The sequence below is a fragment of the Papio anubis genome, chromosome 12 (assembly GCF_008728515.1).
Source record: "Papio anubis isolate 15944 chromosome 12, Panubis1.0, whole genome shotgun sequence".
In the NCBI taxonomy this organism is placed as follows: domain Eukaryota; kingdom Metazoa; phylum Chordata; class Mammalia; order Primates; family Cercopithecidae; genus Papio; species Papio anubis.
Genome location: NC_044987.1, coordinates 50958410 through 50980687, shown reverse-complemented (window position 1 = coordinate 50980687; position 22278 = coordinate 50958410). Strand labels below are relative to the sequence as shown.

Here is a 22278-nt window from a genome sequence, read left to right as displayed (position 1 = left end):
AAAAAAATTTTAAGTTTTTGCCACAAATGTTTAGAACGATGGCTCTGGCTGCAGAATAAAGAAATAGGAACCCACAGTACACTGTGTACACTCCAAGTTCTTTGATGGTTTCAAATGAAGAATATCAGGTTGTCAGGAATGCATACGAAAGTTGCATTATTTAACATGCTGATTATTATTGTATTTAAACAAAAATTTGATATATTCTTTTCAAATAATAAGAGATACCTTTAACTTTTATTACCTAATCTGACTTAACAAAGGATTTTGTTAATGTGAATTTTTAAACAGTTCTAGAATTTTTTTTTTTTTTTTCTTTTGAGATGGAATCTCGCTTGCTCTGTCACCCAGGCTGGAGTGCAATGGCATGATCTTGGCTCACTACAACCTCTACCTCCCAGGTTCAAGTGATTCTCCTGCCTCAGTCTCCCAAGTAGCTGGGATTACAGGCACGCACCACCATGCCTGGCTAATTTTTGTATTTTTAGTAGAGACGGGGTTTCGCCATTTTGGCCTGGTTGGTCTCGAACTCCTGACCTCAAGTGATAACGCTTGCCTCAGCCTCCCAAAGTGCTGAGATTACAGGCATGAGCCACTGCACCTGGCCCTAGAATTGTTTTTATACATAGGAAAGACTTTTCATGAGTTTTAAAAAATTAATATTCCATATATGAAGATGACAATTGAAGGACTTTGAATTAAAATAAAGTTAATTATTCTATTTATATACTGTACAATATTTAAATTACCTTATTAATGTTCAACTCAATTTGAATAAATAAATCTTTATCAAAAATTTAAATTAAACCTATTTTCAACTTGAGTTTCTTTAAACATTTAAATTGCATTTATAAATTTAATACATTTTCTTTTTCTTTCTTTTTTTTTTTTTCAAGACGGAGTCTCGCTCCATCCCCCAGGCTGGAGTGCAGTGGCGTCATCTTGGCTCACTGCAAGCTCTGCCTCTTGGGTTCAGGCCATTCTCCTGCCTCAGCCTCCCGAGTAGCTGGGACTACAGGCACCTGCCACCACACCTGGCTAATTTTGTTTTTGAATTTTTAGTAGAGACGGGGTTTCACCATGTTAGCGAGGATGGTCTCGATCTCCTGACCTCGTGATCCGCCTGCTTCGGCCTCCCAAAGTGCTGGGATTACAGGCATGAGCCACTGTACCCAGCCCATTTTATTTGCTTTTAAGCACTTTAAATGGTTGGCCATATAAGCAAAACCTTTCTAAGTTCTTAAATTATTTTAAATATTGGAATACTATTTATAAACAGTAAAATTATTTTATAAGCCTAAAATCAATCACTCAATTACATATTTTTCATTGTGAATTGGAAGATCAAGTGTCAGATAATCTAAAATGCAAAGTTATCTAAAATTATAAATAGTACTTTTTAAGAATGACATGCCTAAATTAATATAATACTCAATTTATTTAAATAACACCACACATCTCAAATACAACAAGAGTCTCTGAATGTATCATTGGAGATATAGATTATCTGAGGTATGATGTCACAATTCTGATTCAAAGGTAGCAAGTTCTAGAGTCTTTGGTTGTTGAGGCCTTTGATTTGTAACAGGAGGAGTAAAAACATTTCATGGATGGTACAAATAAGACCATGGAAACTTGCAAACAGAATCTCTTTGATTACAAATGAAGTGAATAAATAGAAATATATATTTCTTTTGAAAAAGAATAAACATAAATAAATATGAAAATCCTGGCTCCTCTGTGATCATAGAGCAGCTGATTTTTCTGTGTTAATCATAAACATAAAAACTATTTTAAAAATAAATGCATGTATTTGCTTTATTGTTATAGAAATACCTCTTAAATGTTCTAGATAGTGAAGGTGTAAAGGAGATCATGAGTCCAAAACAGATTTTGATAAAAGGTAAAATACGCACCAAGAGAAAGAAAAGGAAGCAAATTCTCTGAGCAAAGGATTCACTAAAGAGCTAGAATGTTAACGTGCTGTTGATGAGATCAAGGTGTTTCTCAAGTCTCCATCAGTTATGTCAAACTATCTCACTTATGTAATCAAGGTGACTTGGATATAATGGCCAGAAGTTTACTGAATTACGTTTCTAACTTTAGATTTTTTTCTTTTATTTCTGAGATTTCCATTTGGTTCTTTTTTCTTGCTTTAGATATTCATTTCTCTGTTGAAATTGTTTCTCTTTCTATTCATTCATTTATATCTTCTCATATTCCTTGAATACATTTATAGTAGTTTATTAATGTCCTTGTATGTGAATCCATCTGGGTCATTTACTTTTATTGACCTTTCTTTCTCCTTTGATTTTTTTAGTCACGTTGCCTGCATCATCTTAAATTTTAAAATTTTTAATTTCTGACTGCAAGATATTGTTTTAAAAAACATAGACTCAGTATGTGCCTGTAGTCCCAACTACTTGGAAGCCTGAGGCAGGAAGATCACTTGAGACCAGGAGTTGGAGACCAGCCTGAGCAACATAGCGAGAGAACCTGTCTCAAAACAAAACAAAACTGAACAAAACATGCCACCAGCCAACCAAATTATGCACTGAAGTATATAATTTAACACCTTGCTACCCCTGATCCAGGACATGCCTTTTTCTTTCTGTCAGGAATCTAGGGTAAGGAACTGATCACTTTGATTCAATCAATAGTTGAACTGGTCAGGGATGGGCTGCATCTTTAGTTCCATCTCATCTTTGGTTTCAAACATCTCGAGGGAAATACAGATTTTATGTATAATAGAGGGTTTCAATTTTACGCTCTGTTACACGCTTAGCCAAAATCCTGCTGCTGGATCTTCCCGTCTTCCAGGATGACTCAGTGTGTGGGAGCAACAGCACCTTGAACTGACATACTCAATAAGGTTGAAAGGCTGACGAGTCAGCCTGGGTGACAGAGCAAAGTGGCAGCTTACCCTGGCCACAAACCCCTACTGCTGCCACTTTCTTGTTCCCTTCTCCTCCAATAAGGACTTTAAATTCCAAATACATACAGATGATCCCTATATGGTTTTGATTTACTTCATTGTCTCTCTATTTACCAATCCAAGGAAACTGGGGTTACCAGCTCAGCAGAATGAAGTTGTTTATGGACCAGAGATTTTGTGTCTTGGGCTGCATATACCCAGAGCCATTGTTCTTGAGCCATTAAGGACCACGTGTAGCTCTTTTAAAATGATGTGATAGATTGAATTATTATTCCAATGCTTCATGACCTTCCTGTATTAGCATTCTCCATCTATATCCTTACCACATAACTCCTTAGTGTCTTTCACATGACTAAGCAGAGAATACCTCTCCTCTCCCAACTAATGATGTGCTTGGCCTTGTAACTTGTTTTGGTCAATGAGATATGGGCCAAAGTGACAAGTGTGCCAGTTCCAGGCCAGTATCTCAAGGGGCATCTTATGTTTCTCCTTACTTTATTGGACTCCAGTGACCCTTCATGAGAAGAACATGTCCGAGGTAGCCACTGGTCCAAGGAGAATGAGGAAATATGTAGAGCAGACTTGAACCTAATCAGCAGTCTGAAGTCAAGCCCAGTGGATTCCAGCCAAGCATAGGAGAGCCACAGCCAACCTATAGAACTATGAGAGAGGAAATAAATATTTGTGGCTATAAGCTATTGAGAGTTTAAACTTGATTGACAGGCAGCAAAAACTTTCAAATCAATTGTTCTTATTAAATATTTTGCTTTTTTTATTTTTTTTTTTCTTTTTGAGACGGAGTGTCAGTCTCCTCCAGGCGGGAGTGCAGTGGTGCAATCTCAGCTCACTGCAACTACACCTCCCAGGTTCAAGCAATTCTCCTGCCTCAGTCTCTGGAATAGCTGGGATTACAGGTGCCTGCCACCACTCCTGTCTATTTTCGTATTTTTAGTAGAGATGGGGTTTCACCATGTTAGCCAGGATGGTCATGAACTCCTGACCTCAAGTGATCTGCCTGCCTTGGCATCTCAAAGTGCTGGGATTACAAGCATGAGCCACTGCACCAGCCCTTATAAAACATTTTTTAAAAGTTTATGCTGACCTGGCTCTATGAAATTTTATAATTCACCTTCAGGTTTCGTCATTGGATTGACTAGATAGCTCATATTTACTGCCTGATTGACTTGGACATTATTTTTAGAGTCATATTTGGCTATCTCCACAATTATGATCATTCTAGATTTAAAATAACTGCAATAATCAGGATGTTTGGATTTTGTGAATTTAATTCTAAGGCAGTTTAATAAGTGTGCATTCAGGATAAAAGATGCTCAATTGTTTTACATTTTTCCTGTTGTTAAAAAAACTTTTTAAATGATGGTTTTATCTTAGAATCAAAAGGCATTATATCAACAGAACATCTACCAGGCATGTGGAAAGCATAAATAATATATATATAAAATAATATATATATTATATATATATTATATTATATATATAATATAATCTCTTTAAAAACAAATTATTTTTAAGATTTGTTAATACTTTCACAAGGCAGAAAGTTTTTTTTTTTTTTTTTTTTTTCTCTTTTTGACATCAACCTCTGCCTCCCTGGTTCAAGCAATTCTCCTGCCCCAGGCTCCTAAGTAGCTGGGACTACAGGCGCGTGCCACCACACCTGGCTAATTTTTGTATTTTTAGTGGAGACGGGGTTTCACCATGTTGGTCAGGCTGGTCCTGAATGCCTGACCTCAGGTGATCCGCTGGCCTCTTCCTCCCAAAGTGCTGGGATTATGGGCGTGAGCCACCGTGCCCAGCCCCTTAAGGTAAAAAGTTTAAAACACTAAAAAGAGAACTGAAAAGATTTCTTCTTGCCCTGTCTTCTGGTTGCCTGCTCCATAGGCAATTATTGTTACCAGTTCTTTTTTATTTTCTTCCAGTGATGTTACATCTACATACAAATACATATTTACATGTATATATTCTTTTCCCTTGATTTTTTTTTTAGTTAATGCAGTGCTGGAATACCATATAAGCAGTTCTGTATCTTGCCTTTATTTATTTACTTATTTTTTCAATGAATGCATTTTTTTTTAATGGTTGCCTTGTGGTATAGTTGAAATGAAATATATCTTAAAGATTGCTCTACAGTAGCACTGTTTCTTCTTTCTTTTAAAAAGGCACATAGTATTATATTTCAACGCAGTAGTCACCAACGTAACAGGTGGGCTTGAAGTAAAAATTATTTTCATAAGGAGCCCAAGATGTTATTTTCCTTTTTCACTCTTTCACTAGAGTACAATTGAGCTTTCCAGAAGGTACATGACCTGTGTTATTGCAAGAGTAAATGCAGAAGCAGACCTGAGAATCCATCTGTCTTCTATTAAGCCAGACATTATAAACAAATTTGCAAAAACGTGAATTATGCAGCCTTTCTCATTGATTTTTTTGTATTTTGGAAAATATAGTTATTTTTCAAGAAGCATTATTTATATTAACATGCAAAGGATTTATTATTGTTATTTTTATTCATTTATTTTTGAGACAGAGTCTTGGTCTGTCGCCTAGGCTGGAGTGCAGCAGTGGGTGCGATCTTGACTCACTGCAGCCTCCACCTCCTGGGTTCAAGTGATTCTCCTGCCTCAGCCTCCTGAGTAGCTGGGACTACAGGTGCATGCCATGACGCCTGGCTAATTGTTTTATTTTTAGTAGAGATGGGGTTTCACCATCTTGGCCAGGATGGTCTCGATTTCCTGACCTCGTGATCCACCTACCTCGGCCTCCCAAAGTGCTGGAATTACAGGCATGAACCACTGTGCCTGGCCCTATTATTGTTATTTTTAAATAAATGTTTTAAATAATTTATAAATTCTAATTTATAAAATAATTAACATTAACATATGAAATCCATATACACTAGTTATTTGGGGTCCTCATTAATTTTTAGGAGTATAACATGGCCCTGAGACTTAAAAGTTTGAGAACTGCTGTTCTGTTGCATATAGGTACTATAAATAAACTTGTCCTCTACTACTGGACATTTAAATTGTGTTTTTTTTTCTGAGTCAGGGTTTTGCTGTGTCATCCAGGCCAGAGTGCAGTGGCAGGATCATGGCTCACTGCAGCCTTTCTTTCCTAGGTTCAAGTGATCCTCCCACCTCAGCCTCCTGAGTAGCTGCTAGGACCAGAGGTGTACACCACCACACTCAGCTAATTAAAAAAAAAAAAAATGTTTGTAGAGACAAGTTCTCCCCATGTTGCCTAGGCTGGTCTCAAACTCTTGGGCTCAAGTGATGCTCTCTCTGTGGCCTCCCAAAGTGTTGGGATTACAGTCATAAGTCACCACACCCAGACCTAAATTGTTTTCAATTTGTGACAACAAATTGAAACTATCCTGAAATGCATAATCTATGTACTTTATTTCCCAGTGTTTGAGTAAATCTGTCTTTAGTGAGTTTGCTGGGTCAAATATACAATGGTAAAGTCTCACAATAGGGTATGTCATCTCATTCCGTCTTTTTTTTTTTTTTTTTGAGATGGAGTCTCGCTCTGTCGCCCAGGCTGGAGTGCAGTGGCGCGATCTTGGCTCACTGCAAACTCCGCCTCCAGGGTTCATGCCATTCTCCTGCCTCAGCCTCCCAAGTAGCTGGGACTACAGCTGCCCACCACCGCACCCGGCTAATTTTTTGCGTTTTTAGTAGAGACGGAGTTTCACTGTGTTAGCCAGGATGGTCTCGATCTCCTGACCTCGTGATCCACCCGCCTCAGCCTCCCAAAGTGCTGGGATTACAGGCGTGAGCCACTGCGCCCGGCCTCATTCCGTCTTTGTAACAACATTACGAGGAGAGAGTTGTCATTTTCTTTTTAAATATCGGAAAACAGAAGCTTACAGAAGTTAAATAACTTCCTAAAAGTCATGAGGCTAAGAAGCTGCTGCAGAGACAATCAATCATTTCATCAGACTTCATGCTTTAAACCACTATTTTGATTATGGTTTCTCCATGCAATAATCCATGTATACATCCCTTTGGTTTAACTCACTTGTCTGATAACAGGCTCTATGTTTGCCTGGCTTAAGTTATTTCCTGGCACAGGACAGCTCTGGAGAAAGCAGATGAACCAGGCCTCTCAAGCAAGAATCAGTAGCAGAAAACCACTTATGCGATGAGAATGAGCTCTTTTATTTTGACTCACAGAAACCACCACCAATTTGGAAAAATGAATTTTACTATTTTTTTTTCCTTTCTTAAACTTTTTTTTCCATAGAGATGGGGTCTCCTTGCCCAGCCAGGAAATGAATTTTAGAATATAATGCAGTTAAAACTAATTCACATAATTTTTAGGCATGGCAAGGTGGCTCACGTCTGTAATCCCAGCACTTTGGGAGGCCGAGGTGGGTGGATCACTTCAGGTCAGGAGTTAGAGACCAGCCTGGCCAACATGGTGAAAACCTGTCTCTACTAAAAATACAAAAATTAGCTGGGTGTGGTAGCACGTGCCTGTAGTCCCAGCTACTTGGGAGCCTGAGGCAGGAGAATCGCTTGAACCTGGGAGGCTGAAGTTGTCAGTGAGCTGAGATCACGCCACTGCACTCCAGCCTGGGCGACACAGCAAGACTCTGTCTCAAAAGAAACAAAACTAGCTAATTCACATAAGTTTTAGAGTAAACTTTATAACCAAACCCATATGTCAAAATAGCATATTTGACAAAGAAAAAGAAGCAACAACAAAAAATAGACATTCAAACCATGACAGCGTGTAAAACAAACAATATTGCAACACCCCCAAATATATGATATACAGTACATTTACTTTTTCCCCATGACATTTCCACTCTGTTACCCTTCATTAGGCAACATTATATTTTACTTAGGCACACAAAGGAGACGACCCTTTTTTTTTTTTTTTTTTTTTTTTCCAGACGAGTCGTGCTCTGTTACCCAGGCTGGAGTGCTGGAGTGCAGGTGGCGTGATCTCAGCTCACTGCAACCTCTGCCTCTTAAGTTCGGGTTCAAGCCATTCTCCTGCCTCAGCCTCCCAAGTAGCTGGAATTACAGGCGTTCACCATCGCGCCCGGCTAATTTTTTTTTTGTATTTTTAGTAGAGGCGGGGTTTCACCATGTTGGCCAGGCTGGTCTTGAACTCCTGACCTTAAGTGATCTGCCTGCCTAGGCCTCCCAAGGTGCTGGGATTACAGGTGTGAGCCACGGTGCCCCACCCTGGTTTAATTTCTTATCTTACCCAGTTGACTATGAGCTCCTTGAGAGCATGGGCCGCACTGAATGAACAAATGAAAGAATGAACAGAAGCAACTTTTTTCCCAAGAAAATCTTTTATTCTCTTTCTTTCTCTAAATACATGTATATAAACACACACACACACATACACACACATATATATATTCCAGAGAATGCTATATATTTTATAAATAAAATTTGTTATGAAATAATATTTTTAGAAGTTTTCTATTAGTTTAGACTTTTTATTCTCTATTTCTAGAGAGAGACCCCAGATAATAATATATAACAATGCAGATTATTATGTATATAATTAGTTATGAATTCATGTTTTGGGGGTTAGTATTCATTTGCTGCTTGTTCTTTTGCTTTTTTCATCTATATATGGAAGGAGATGCCAATAGTTAAGATAAATATATGGGAGTAAAACTTAAAATTAAGAACTAGTGTTCACTAAATCATATTTTTCTGCAAATGAGTGAAAAGATTGCTGGCAACATATAATTTCTAAGTCTTAAAACAATGAACTGGTTTTTGGAATTTGGTTATCACGCATTTGAATTGTGAGCCAGGGTCCTTTCCTGATAATCACTATCTCTAAACTCCATAACACCAAGTTCAACCTCCGCCCTAGGTTCTGGACTAATGCTGCATTTGTCTATTCATACTGTTGGAGGATAACAATGGACAAGCAAGGTGAAATTGAAATCATGGCCTGGATCAGTCAACAAATATTCATTGAATATCTACTACATGCCAATTTTAGAGCCTGTATAAGAATGGCTTGATTCTTGCTATAGCTATCTTTCTAAGCCACAAACTTTAAAAACAAATGCTTTGAATTATACAGCATCTCGACTGTTCTTTAAAGGAAGTCCATGCACCTGAAAGGCTGTCTGTGACACCCTGAGTTTAAAATGCAGGTTAGGGCGGGCACTGTGGCTCACTCCTATAATCCCAGTGCTTTGGGAGGCCAAGGCAGGTGGATCACCTGAGGTCAGGAGTTCTTCAAGACCAACATGGCCAACATGGTGAAACCCAGTCTCTACTAAAAACACAAAAATTAGCTGGGAGTGATGGTGGGTGCCTGTAGTCCCAGCTACTCAGGAGGCTGAGGCAGAATTGCTTGAACCTGGAAGGTGGAGGTTACAGTGAGTCGAAATTATGCCACTGCACTACAGCTTGGGCAACAGAGCAAGACTCCGTCTCAAAAATAAATAAATAAATACATAAAATAAATATAAAGAATAAATAAATAAATGCAAGTTATTAATATTAGATATATACGCACACGTGTATTATGCTTTTGTAAAAATCAAAAATAAAAAGATTTACACTTCCCAGTCAGAAAGATGGTGAAATTAAAGAAAGAAACAAACAAACAAAAAAGCTTTATATACTGTGTTTATGTGTATTTTCATTTAAAAAGACATGGAAGGATAGATATTAAACTGTGAGCAGTGGTTACCTTATGGTCAAGGGCAGAGAGAGGGAGTTTTCATTTTTTCTTTGTGTACTTGTATTTGAATTCTTTAAAATAAGCATGCATTACTTTTGTGGTTATAAAACATGTAAATAATAATGTTGCAGGGAGCAGTGGCTCACTCCTGTAATCCCAACACTTTGGGAGGCCAAGGTGGGAGGATTGCTTGAGCCCAGGAGTTCAAGACCAGCCTGGACAACATGCTGAAAACCCATCTTCTATCAAAAATACAAAAAACTAGCCAGGTGTAGTGGTGCATGCCTGTGGTCCCAGCTACTCGGGAGGCTGAGGTGGGAGGATCCCTTGAGCTCCCGAGGCAGAGGTTGCGGTGACCCCAGATTGCGCCACTGCACTCTCCAGCCTGGGTGACAGAGTGAGACCCTGTCTCCAAAAAAAAAAAAAATTTATATAAGTAAACTACATATTTCTAGCAAGAATAAATAAATGTATATGCATATATAATATATAACAGGTAAATATTATTGCTGCATATTATCTACACACGCTGGATTTACACATAAAAGGGGGAAATTCTACCTGCTGACAGTGCTTGATAACTATTTAATTTTAAAGGGATTGGCTTTTAATTTTTATTTCCTTTTTTCGTTTTTTTTGAAACGCAGTCTGGCTCTGTTGCCTAGGCTGGAGGGCAGTAGCATGATCTCAACTCAGTGCAACCTCTGGGGCCCAAGTGATCCTCCCACCTCAGCTTCCCAGAGTGCTGGGATTACAGGCATGAGCCACAGCACCTGGTCTATAAATTTTAAAGGAGTAGCCGGGATTACAGGCATACAACACCACACCCAGCTAATTTTTTGTATTTTTGGTAGAAGACGGGGTTTCGCCATGTTGGCCAGGTTGGTCTCGAACTCCTGAGTTCAAGCGATCCGCCCTCCTGGGCCTCCCAAAGTGCTGGGATTATAGGCATGAGCCATGGCACCTGGCCTATGTCCTTTCTACTTTTGTGTTTAGTATCCACATTTCTATCTTTCTAATGATATCAAAAACTTACATAAGAAAAATTATTGATTAGATAGAACAGAGGTTTTTAAAATTTAAATTAATAATTTAATTAATTTTTTGGCCGGGTGCAGTGGCTCAAGCCTGTAATCCCAGCACTTTGGGAGGCCGAGACGGGCAGATCACGAGTTCAGGAGATCGAGACCATCCTGGCTGACACGGTGAAACCCCGTCTCTACTAAAAAATACGAAAACTTAGCCGGGCGAGGTGGCGGGCGCCTGTAGTCCCAGCTACTCGGGAGGCTGAGGCAGGAGAATGGCGTAAACCCGGGAGGTGGAGCTTGCAGTGAGCTGAGATCCAGCCACTGCACTCCAGCCTGGGCGACAGAGCGAGACTCCGTCTCAAAAAAAAAAAAAAAAAAAACCCAAAAAATAATTAAATTAATTTTTTGATAATTATTACCACTTCCAGGCTGAGAGGTTTTTTTAAAGGAGGAATTAACTCCTCCTGTAAATACTCTGAACCAAGGGAAGGGTATAGTTATTTTCCTCGAAAACAATGGAAATGCTTCATATTCTGCAGAAACACAATAATTAGTGGATTTGATTATTGAAAATAGTTCTGGGATACCACTGGCTCCTGGACAAATGTAGTACTTTTTTGCATTACTACATGAGATTATGACTGAGGTATACATTTCATGAAGGTATGGCCAAGGGGCTATGTTGTTCACCACTGCACCTAGCATAGAGATAGGAAATAACCAGGGCTTAATGTTGGTGGAAAGTAAATTAGTTGCATATTCTGACGAAAGAACTGGCAGTGAAAATCCATGAGAGAATTTTTGCGCACTTATTTGTATGTAAAATTTCAGTTATCTAGTTTGTGCCCTGTCCTGAGTATTTAAAGAAAAAATATTCTTGTTACAGTATAGCACATGATTTGAAAATGATTGCTAGTCACTTGAGTTTTCCATGTCATTTGTGGGGACATAGGTTTGTTGATTTATGTGCTAAAATATATTAATCGTTTACTCTGTATAGAGTCTATGAGGGATACAATAAAAGCCAAATCAGAGCTTTGCAGCCTTTCATTTTTTTTTTAGAAGTTCACTTTGCTGTTAAAAGAAAGTTAAAACTGTAAAAGACAGATAGTTCTATAATGAAATTCACCTTTAAAATGAAAAGGAAATGCACAGAGGACTATTTCACCCTGGTCATTTCCCTCCAGAAAATAAAACCTTTGAATGTTATTAAACTGTCTAGTATATCTAAATATCACCACTGACAATAGTGTGAAATTACTGAGATTATAAATACTTATTCAACAATATTCCTTAGCTTCAAATGAGGGAAGACCAGTTTTCCTCCCCAGGTTTTACTTTTCATTCATGTGTGATATCACCCTAAGAAAAACATGGAAAATACATGTCAAAACTTAACTTTGCAGCACATTTTATGCAGTTCACTATGTTTCAATTATACATCAATAAAGATGCTAAAAAACTCAAACAAAAAGAAGAAACGAAAATGTTACTTTCTATGGGACAAGGTAGTTTGTTTGTTTTTTGAGAGAGAGTTTTACTCTGTCGCCCAGCCTGGAGTGCGGTGGCTCGATCTCGGCTCACTGCAATTTCTGCCTCCCTCTCCCTGGTTCAAGCGATCCTGCCTCATCCTCCCAAGTAGCTGGAATTACAGGCGGCCGCCACCATGCCCGGCTAAGTTTATTTTTTAAGAGCAATTTCTTCTAGGGAGCAACAAATTATCTCTCAAATGCCTAGTAGTCTACGGAAGGCAGTGGAAAAGCAATTTTAGGTAATTGACACTTTTTTTTTTTTCTGAGACGACTCTCGCTGTCACCAGCCTGGAGTGCAGTGGCGAGATCTAGGCTCACTGACACCTCCACCTTCCGGGTTCAAGCGGTTTTCCTGCCTCTGCCTCCCGAGTAGCTGGGACTACTACTACAGGCGCATGCCACCACGCCCAGCTAATTTTTGTATTTTTAGTAGAAACGGGGTTTCACCATGTTGGCCCGGATGGTCTCGAGCTCTTGATCTCGTGATCTGCCCGCCTCGGCCTCCCAAAGTGCTGGGATTACAGGCATGAGCCACCGCGCCCAGCCCGTAATTGACACATTTTAAAAGCTTATATTTAGGTCAATATCGCTACTCAATGAAAAAATTACGTTTGGTTTGTGTTATGTCGCAGCTCCATAGTGAACTATTTATTTGAAAGCTTTGTGTGTTTTGCGAGCATCATTTCCAACCTGGGAAGAGAGCCCCACAAGTTTAAAAAAAAAGTGTATGCGTGTGTGTCTTCCTACTTGCCCCAAACAGTGTATGCTAAGCAGGTTCTGAAATGCAGATTCACAGTGGAGATATTAGGGTCCGGCTGGCTGTGGCTGTTGAGAAACACTCCTCCTAGAGCTCAGAGTGGGCTCCTTAAAGAGCTCCTCCAAACCCCCAAGGAAAAAGCCTTTCACACTTAACCTCTAAATAAAAGGCATTTTCCTGGGGATTCAACTCAGGCAAGCTCGCCTAGGTATTTTTGTGGGTGTGGGAAGAGGCGTGCTGGAATAAACTCTCCAGCAGTGCTTTTCGAGGTTACGGGTAAATTCAGCACCTCCCTCTCACTTTCCAGTTCCCAGAGGGGTAGCCGGCCCCGGCAGCTGGACCCTCCCAGGCTCTCGAGAGCACCTGAGACGCTAACAGAGAGGGGGTGCGGTCGCAGAAAGCCTCCGCCCCCTCCAGCCCCCACCGTCGGTAGCAGCTACGGGGCAGGCGGGAGGAAAGATGATTGACAGGCCCGCTCAGTGGCTGGGAAGCTAGAGGGAGGGACGAAGAGGGGACGGCTGAGCCTTCTTCTTAAAGTGGTTGGGTTGGGCCTCGGGAACTGCCTTCCCCAGGCCTATTGGCTTCCCTGAATGGGTTGTTATGGTAACAAATGACCGAACAGTCCCTTATGAATCGGCCAATGAGAAGGGCCGTCTTTTCCAGCGCACCTCCGAGCCGTAGATGTTGCGAAAGTCCGGGTAGAGGCCGGAGAAGAAGGCGGTGCCAGGACGTCCTGCGGAAGGGCCGGGGGCGGGGCTCGTGACGTTACCGGGCCAGCCAATCACGCCTGGTTTTATCAGCGGCCCCGCCCTTTTACCGCACATTTCCCCTCCCCTAGTTCATTTCGCACGACGCAGCGGTTGGGAACACAGACATTTTCGGAGCTGGAGCCGCCACTGCCGCCGCCATTTTGTGTCTGTGGAGAAAGAAGCTTCTGTGGCGGCTGGAAGTGGACGGAGATCACCCGCGAGACGGCGGCGTTTCATACCCGAGGTTCCCCCTGTGTCGTCCCCCATCCCCCCTCCGCGGTCAGCATGTGGTGAAGCCGGAGCCGCGAGAGATCCGGGGAGAGGAAGAGGAGTCGGAAGGGAGGCGGGGTATCCAGAGCGGCTTCAGCTTCAGCTGCGGCGGACCTCGGAGGGGGGCCGCGGCGCAATGTCAGAGCAGACGCCGGCCGAGGCCGGTGCTGCGGGGGCCCGGGAGGACGCCTGTCGGGATTATCAGTCATCGCTCGAAGACCTGACCTTCAATAGCAAGCCGCACATCAATATGCTGACCATTCTAGCCGAGGAGAACCTGCCCTTCGCCAAGGAGATCGTCTCTCTCATCGAGGCCCAAACCGCCAAGGTTTTTATACACCCCGCAGCCTCCTATTCTTCTAATACTCCCTGATTTTAGTGTCAGCCTCATCCCAGGTCTCGCTTCCATCCCAAGGGGGACAGTGTTCCTTCTCTCCAACCCCCCACCCCCCTCCAACTCAGGCTCGGTCTTTGGCCCAGGCTTGGAGCATGGGCCTCTCGGGGGGAGGGAGTGGGGAGGATAAAGGGTGGAGTCCCACTTCCGCTTACCAACTCCCTTTTTAGGCCACCGCATTGTATATCCCGACACACACACGCTTTGAATAGAGCCCTTTTGGGTGGGGGAGACTTAAAGGCAGTTTGTGGTTTGGGGAAGTAAGAGTTAACATAAGCCATTTTAATCCCCTGGGAAGTGGGAGAGTGGGTCTCCCATTTTCCCCCAGCAACCTTTTTGGTAATTGTGTTCTGTGGGTTGGAAGGAGGTGAAGGGGGACCTGGGAGCGAGCTGTTGGTGGGTGGGAATAGGGATTTGGCCCCGAGTGGAGCAGCCGCCTGTTAGGAGCCCAACATGGCGCCTGAAAAGCACATGATGCGAAAGGGAAGAGAGGAGAATCCATTCCCTGCCAGCCAGGCAGCTGCTCACACCCGTCAGCCCCATTTTGGGGTGGGGGCGGCTAGATAAAACTTTTATTCTCCTATTGGAGGGTCTAATTTGTCCCAAAATAGGGGCAAGTGGGGTTGAGGGTGGGGTTTGGGTGGGGGGAGGAGATCTTATCCAACCTGTAGGTGGAGAACTGGCCCAGAGGGTAACAAGTACTTGCAGTTTCTCTGAAAAGTTCAGTCCCTCCTCCTCTTCCTTTTCTCTTTTTTTCTCCCTTCCCTGATAGCGAAGGAGTGTTTTTCTTTACCCCTTGACAGAAGTGGTCCTCTGCCACCTTATATTTCCCTGTAGTCCTCCTCTTCTGTGGATTCATATGGGAGCGATATGTCATTTAAGTAAAGTTACTGTTAAACTTAGTTACAATGAGTTTTAATAGCGTCCCAGTGCTACATTTTATTTTTCAAGCTTGTACCTACGGTTTAGTTTTTTCTAGTTGTTAGTGATTGCAATTATCAGGATGAGCCTCCTTTTAGCAGAGTGAACCCCTTTTTAAAGGCCACTTTAACAACAACCACCAATATATTGTTTAGAGACGGTTTCTGTCTAGTGTAAAACTGAGTGGTCTGACTCTAATAAATGGTTTTGAAATGTGTGACTGGTATTATAAAATTTGTGAATAAAACATATAAAATATGTATTTGTCTTTTTTATTTACCTTTGTAAGGTGTAGAATCTGTTTCCAAGACTTATTTTTATCTACGTGGTTGTGTGTTTTAAACAAAAGTCTTTAAGTGACTTGGGTTCATTCTTCTTTAGGTTCCATCCACTCTTTTGGGTAAACCTCCTCACAAGATACACGGTTTCAGGTGGTCCTTTCATACTTTAAAGAGGACGAAAAGGAAGGTTTTTTTCCTTTTTTCTTTTAAGGGCCTCAACAAGTTTATCATGCTCAGTGTGACAGCTAAAATACAAGTTTTCGTTCACTTTTTCCTGTGAATGTGTATGTGTAAAACAGCTATTTTTTTTTAAGTATGAGATTTAAAAAGGAAGCATTCCTCATACTCAACATGCTTTTTATTGATACCACAAACATCTTGGACATGAAAACTTAGTTTTTGCCTTGTTGAAGGCTTAACTTGACATTAAATGCCTTAAAGCACTCATGTTTTTAAGGCAAAAACATTGAGTTTTAAAATTAATTACCTCGTATCTTGGGATTTAATATTCCACAGCGCCTAATATTGAGCAGCTCAGGTTGTCACTCAAAAGAACAGTTTCCTTGCTGGTTTTTAATGGATCCAGAAGACCTTCGAGGACCGAAAACTAAATGCTGAATATAGTGACCACATAAAACTTGTGTTTGTATATCGCTACACAGTGATGAAAATAGATGGGCTATTTGCTGGTAAAAGACTGAAATTTTGGGGGCACACGTTTCCTGCTTATTTTTGTAAAGCCAGATTGAGGAAAAGATGTAAAAGGCACTTTGGGGAAACTATCTTAATCCTGGTTGGGATCGAGGGTGAGGGGAGGGATTTTCCGTTATTTGGTAGGAAACTGGCCTGGTTTTGTGTTTTGGAGGTGAATGTTTGTGTCCTTATTCTTTAGCTTCTCTGCGTTACTAAAGGATTCACACTTAATTTGACTCCTCCCAGGAGAGAGCAGTAGCAAAAAATAATACATATAAGGACTTCACTTGTACAATAAAAAATTAGCCTACTTAACAGACTGGTGTTAAAGAGAGCCTGTTTATCTTCATAAGTACCATAATGACTAAAGTGGTGTAAAACATGACATGGTAAGGTAAAGACACAGCGGTAAACCATTTGACATGTTCGTACTTAATATAGTTGACCCACATGCAGTGGGTGAACCTTTTTATTGGACAGTACTTTAAAAGAAAGTTTTCATAAAGTTATTCAAAGGTTTCCTTAGCCAACTTTTGGTCGTAAAGGTGTTATCAGAAGCAAGAGCATTTCCACACACTTGTATGGGCAATTGGTTTTATTAAATATGGCATTGTGTACTCCAGAACTGTGAGCCTACCCTAGCTTCAGGCCTTCAGGCAGCTATGGGTAAGTGTTATCAGGGTTAAGATTCCTATACACGTGGGGTGGGTAAATGGGGATAACCTAAGTTTTTTGTTTTGTATTTAAAAAATCATGGGTACTCCTTTGGAGTCAGAGTTAAGACTATTATGGTGTGTCTTAATGCTCCTCAACAAGTCTGTGAACCTGCTGATGCTTTCTGGAAGCTTGCTGTGCCTTCTAAAAGCCAGTGGTGGGTAGGCATTGCCGTTGAACTGGGGCAACATTTCTTTACTTTGGAAAGGGCCACCTGTATATCAGCATCACCACACTGGCTCTGCACAAATTTATAACCCCTGGTTTGTGCATGTCAGAGGAAACTATCGGCGGAGAGTCCAGGCTGTGAAGAAAATCTTCAGGACAAATCCTGGTTTCCAGAGTCAAGTTCAACCTGATTTACATGATTCAGCGGCTGCTCCATCCAGTTTTTCTTGTCTGAGTAACAAACTTGCAACTTCCTGCATGTTGTGCAAGTTTCAGTGTTTTGCCATTGACTTCCTAGGTGAAGTGTTTTTAATTTTTGTTCATTTGGATTATAGAGAAGTAATCCTAGTGATTTTACAGGTAACAAAAGCTTCATAGACTTGAACATATAAAATATGCCTATGGAAATTAGTTTCTACAAGAGGTCTAAAAACTGCTTTGAGTGTAGGCACACCATTGTAAATTAATATGGGTCCCAAAACTGACACTTGGATTACATAAAGTAATTTTCCCTCGCCTCCTCTTTATTTTTGTCACTTAAAACACAGGTCTTTTTACCACATGAACTTGAAATTTCATTGAATGTTAAATGAGTATATTAGGGATTACAGCTGTTGTTCATCCTGGTAATTCTGAGCTTTTGTGTGCTCAACTAAGGATTGTAAGAGTTGAGAACTTGATTGAACACTTAAGTTTCATAAAGATTACTTCAAAAGTATTTAGTATCAACAAAAATAGAGGTCTGTATTGTAGGTTTAAAAACTCACTTTTAAAAGTAATTATTTGGTGGTAATTCATTATACTAAACTTCTCAGTTTCTTTTTATTCAGGCTCCTTCCTCAGAGAAGCTTCCTGTTATGTACCTTATGGATTCTATTGTGAAAAACGTTGGAAGAGAGTATCTCACTGCCTTTACTAAAAATCTAGTTGCAACATTTATTTGTGTGTTTGAAAAGGTACATACGCATTTAGAAACATTTGTGTTTTTAAAAAAAATGTGTTCCTGATTAAATAAATACTTGCTTTGTGTTGGGTTTTCTTGGGTGGTGAAATGTTTTATACTTTTGGACATTTATCGTTAGTACCATTTCAAAGAAAGAGGCTGAAGTTAATGTTTTATGTTAGATTTTTAGAACAGATTCTAGGAGTTTACATTGTCCATTTAAGAATAGATGGATTTGCTTTTAGAATTGTGCTTTTTAAAAAAATTGAGTTTGTTCATTGAACATCTGTTTCATCACTTATAAACCAGGCAAAAAGATCTGAAATCATCAAGAGTAATTAAAATTTCATTGTTTAAATTTCTGGTGTTAGGTAGGATGTTGACTGTTCTCTGGGGGAAAAAAAGCATAATCCCTCAGTGTCTCAACCTGTGATTGGTTCCTGAAACTTCTGTGTTTTTTTGTTTTGTTTTCTGGAAATGTTTACTCTTTTGTTACATTGTTCAAGTATGTTTTAGGTGAATGTTGTTGGTATGTGTCAATGGTGGACCAGTTAATTGCTATAGGTTATTCTGGAAATACTTTTCCCTCCACCTTAGTGTTCAGAAATTAGGCTTATTTTTCATATCTAGAGATTGTAAATTTCTTCCATAACATTGTAACATATGTGGTGGTTTGGTTACAGCAGTATTATGTTGAGGAAGACAAGGGATTTGCTGAGGTAATTCTCTGCCTGTCAGGCTGTATCTTTCACATTGAGCAAAAAGGCACTTATGAGATACTTAGGTTTAAAGATTGTTTCCTAATGACAGTATTTGGTGGTAGTTATATTTTAGTAGATGAACACCTGTGTGTCAGTTGTCAGATTTGTAGAATTGGAATTTTTTTTGGAAGAACTATTATTAGATTTTACATGTTTATTAGAAAATAGGTAGTTGTTATTTGAGAAATGTTTTTAAGTTCTTAGAGAAAAGAAATAGTATATATAGAAGAAATTTGGAAAGCTCCATATCAGATAGCATTAAAATGCTTGTTAATAGAATATTGTAGACATTTGCTGAATACTGCTAACCAGAGGCTATAGTCTTAAGGAGAAGCTTAACCAACCTCTTGGTTTCAGTTTCAGTATGTTCAAATTCACTTGGGTGTTTGGTAGCATACCTTTACTGAATCTAAGTGGGCATTAACATGACAATTGATTAAAATGACCTTATAATAAATAATTATATGAAGACTTAAAATATAGTTAAGGCTTTACTGTCTGTTGTAATGTTGAAAATGTAACTCAGTTTTCACAAGTCCTAGGTTTCTTGATGGTGAATTTTCTTTCTTTTTCTTTTTTTTTTTTTTGAGATGGAGTTTTGCTCTTGTTGCCCACGCTGGAGTGCAATGGCGCCATCTCGGCTCACTGCAACCTCCGCCTTCCAGGTTCAAATGATTCTCCTGCCTCAGCCTCTGGAGTAGCTGGGATTACAGGCATGAGACATCATGCCTGGCTAATTTTGTATTTTTAGTAAAGAAGGGGTTTCACCATGTTGGTCAGGCTGGTCTTGAACTCCTGACCTCAGGTGATCCACCTGTCTCGGCCTCTCAAAGTGTTGGAATTACAGACGTGAGCCACCGTGCCTGGCAATGGCAGATTTTCTAAAAATTGTTAGGCCATCACAAACGTGAACAGATAAGTTATTTAAAACTAAGGCTTATCAGTGGTTAAGATTTTGTAAATTTCAGTTGTTAAAGTGCTTTCCATACCACAATAACTTATTCCTAGGTACCCAACCATACAGTATTGCTGAGCATTGGTTAGTGAGATAGTTTTGCCTTAATTTTAACTTTGTACTACTATGTAAATAATTTAAAACATTTAAGCCATCAGGTAATCAATTTTTCTAGTAGTTTTATATTTTTTAGTTTTATATTTTCTAGTTGTTTTATATTTTTTTCCAGAGTAAGAGTAATGTTAGGAATATTATACTAAGCTCTAAGATGTGGAAACGTTTTGTATATAGAAAGGCTCGCCTGGTTGGTTGCTTGCATGAAGGCTAGATGAAAATAGCTTTAATTATTCTGTTTTTGAAGGAGAAATGCACCTTTAATAAATTATTACTGTTGAATATACTTACCAATGGGTAGTACAGTTCTATATGTGAAGTAGAGCAGATTTATATAACTTACATTTAATATAGAAAATATTCTATAGTAACTTAACAAGCCATAGAATTGTTCTGTTGTTCTAGGTGGATGAAAATACTAGGAAAAGTTTATTTAAGTTACGTTCCACATGGGATGAAATATTCCCTTTGAAGAAACTTTATGCCCTGGATGTCAGAGTCAATTCATTAGATCCTGCTTGGCCTATTAAACCTCTACCCCCCAATGTGAATACGTCTAGCATCCATGTGAATCCTAAATTTTTAAATAAATCGGTAAGTTTTAATATGAATAGTATGTAACATGCTTTTAAGTATCACATTTTGAATTCTTTTAGAGAACTTAATGCCAGAAAGCCAAAATAGAATATAGTGAATCGGTTCAATTTGAAAAAAAAATAATATGTATATATTTGGAATTTTTATTTAGAAATGTATTCACCTTGTTTAGGTATTATGTAACATTTAATTTGGCTTTTAAATTCCTGATAAGTTTTCTGTGTGATATTTAGGAATTTGGATAATTATTAAAGAGTTAAATTCTGTGTGATATTTAGGAATTTGGATAATTATTGAGAGTTAAACTGATAATTTTTATTTACTCCTTAGCTTCCTTTTTAGCTGATGTATTTTTCTTAAACAAATTGTCTTTTCTTATAGCCCGAGGAGCCTTCAACACCTGGTACAGTGGTCAGTTCCCCTAGCATCTCCACTCCTCCAATTGTTCCTGATATACAAAAGAATCTTACACAAGAACAACTAATAAGGCAGCAGTTACTGGCAAAGCAAAAACAGTTGTTAGAACTTCAGCAGAAAAAGCTGGAGCTTGAGCTAGAGCAAGCTAAGGCACAACTGGTAAGTAAGGGAGATTGGCATTTTAAATATTTTAAACTTGTGTAACAATAGAGAAGTAATGTTTATGTTTGAATTTTATTAATGTTACTTTTATTAGTAGTGTACTCTTTTAACTTTTTTTTTTTTTTTACAAATCATAGTATGTTTATTAGATAATACTTTTATATCTTTATTGTAAAATTCACTTGGTTAAAAACCACATAGGCCAGGTGCAGTGGATCATGCCTGTAATCCCAACACTTTGGAAGTCTGAGGTGGGAGGATTGCTTGATTTTAGGAGTTTGAGGCCAGCCTGGGCAACATAGTGAGGCCCTACCAAACAAAAAAAATTAGCCAGGTATGGTAGTGCATGCTTGTGGTCCCAGCTGCTTGAGAGGCTGAGTTGGAAGGATCACTTAAGGCTGCAGTGAGATATGATTGCTTCACTGCACTCTAGCCTGAGTGACAGAGCAAGACCCTGTCTCAAGAAAACCCCCCAAAACAAAAAACTACACTATTTCCTCCAAATAGTTTTCTGTTAGATTGCCATCTTATAAATTAGCATCTTAGTTTTGTTTGATCATTACATTATGTGGACTTAATATTTCAGTCCCAAGATGGTAGGCATGTTGTGGCAAATATTTCTGCATAGTCTTCAATGTTTTATGAGCTTATACTTCATGAGCAGAAATGACAAAATTAAAGAGGCCAGGAAGATTATATATTTCGACACATGAAATGACTTTATACTAAGTTATTTTGCTTAGCATCTGAGCTTATTCGACAGTGAGGTACAGGAAGGCAGAATTTTATAAGTTCATTAATAGCACCACTTTGGGAGAAACTAAATTTTAGGACTTAGAATTTAGCTGAAATGACTCTGATTCTTGTGCAGCTGGAGTATAGTGATTTAGCAATTACTTAGGAGCAGTATGGCTCAGAATCCTGAATAATTAGAAAGAGAAACAATTTTTTTTCATTCTATTTAGAGATTATATTATAAAATCTCAAAAAATACTAGTAAGAAATAATGGGCAACTTAAATCATGGACTTTTTCTTTTCATTGTAATCTCAATTTATACATTAGACGTGTACAATTTAAATATAGTGTTGAGTAAATATATTTATTGAATAAAGCATTATATTCTTCAGTTGTTTGCAATTTCTTGACAATCTTCATGTTTCACAGTGTTGACATGAACATTTATTTTGTG

The 22278-nt window shown here is 39.3% G+C and overlaps 1 protein-coding gene across 4 annotated transcripts in view; it reads left to right on the top strand.

The window, feature by feature from the left end:
* The first annotated feature begins 13656 nt into the window (after window positions 1-13656).
* The window catches only part of PCF11 (PCF11 cleavage and polyadenylation factor subunit), a 28801-nt gene continuing 20179 nt past the window's right edge, over window positions 13657-22278 (top strand). For all 4 annotated transcript variants that reach the window (XM_021926368.2, XM_003910487.3, XM_009187022.2 and 1 more), the window contains exons 1-4: window positions 13657-14295; window positions 17969-18094; window positions 20317-20505; window positions 20890-21084. In XM_021926368.2, the coding sequence (XP_021782060.2) occupies window positions 14104-14295; window positions 17969-18094; window positions 20317-20505; window positions 20890-21084 (702 nt within the window). In that variant the 5' untranslated portion in view covers window positions 13657-14103. The remainder of the gene's footprint in view (window positions 14296-17968; window positions 18095-20316; window positions 20506-20889; window positions 21085-22278) is intronic.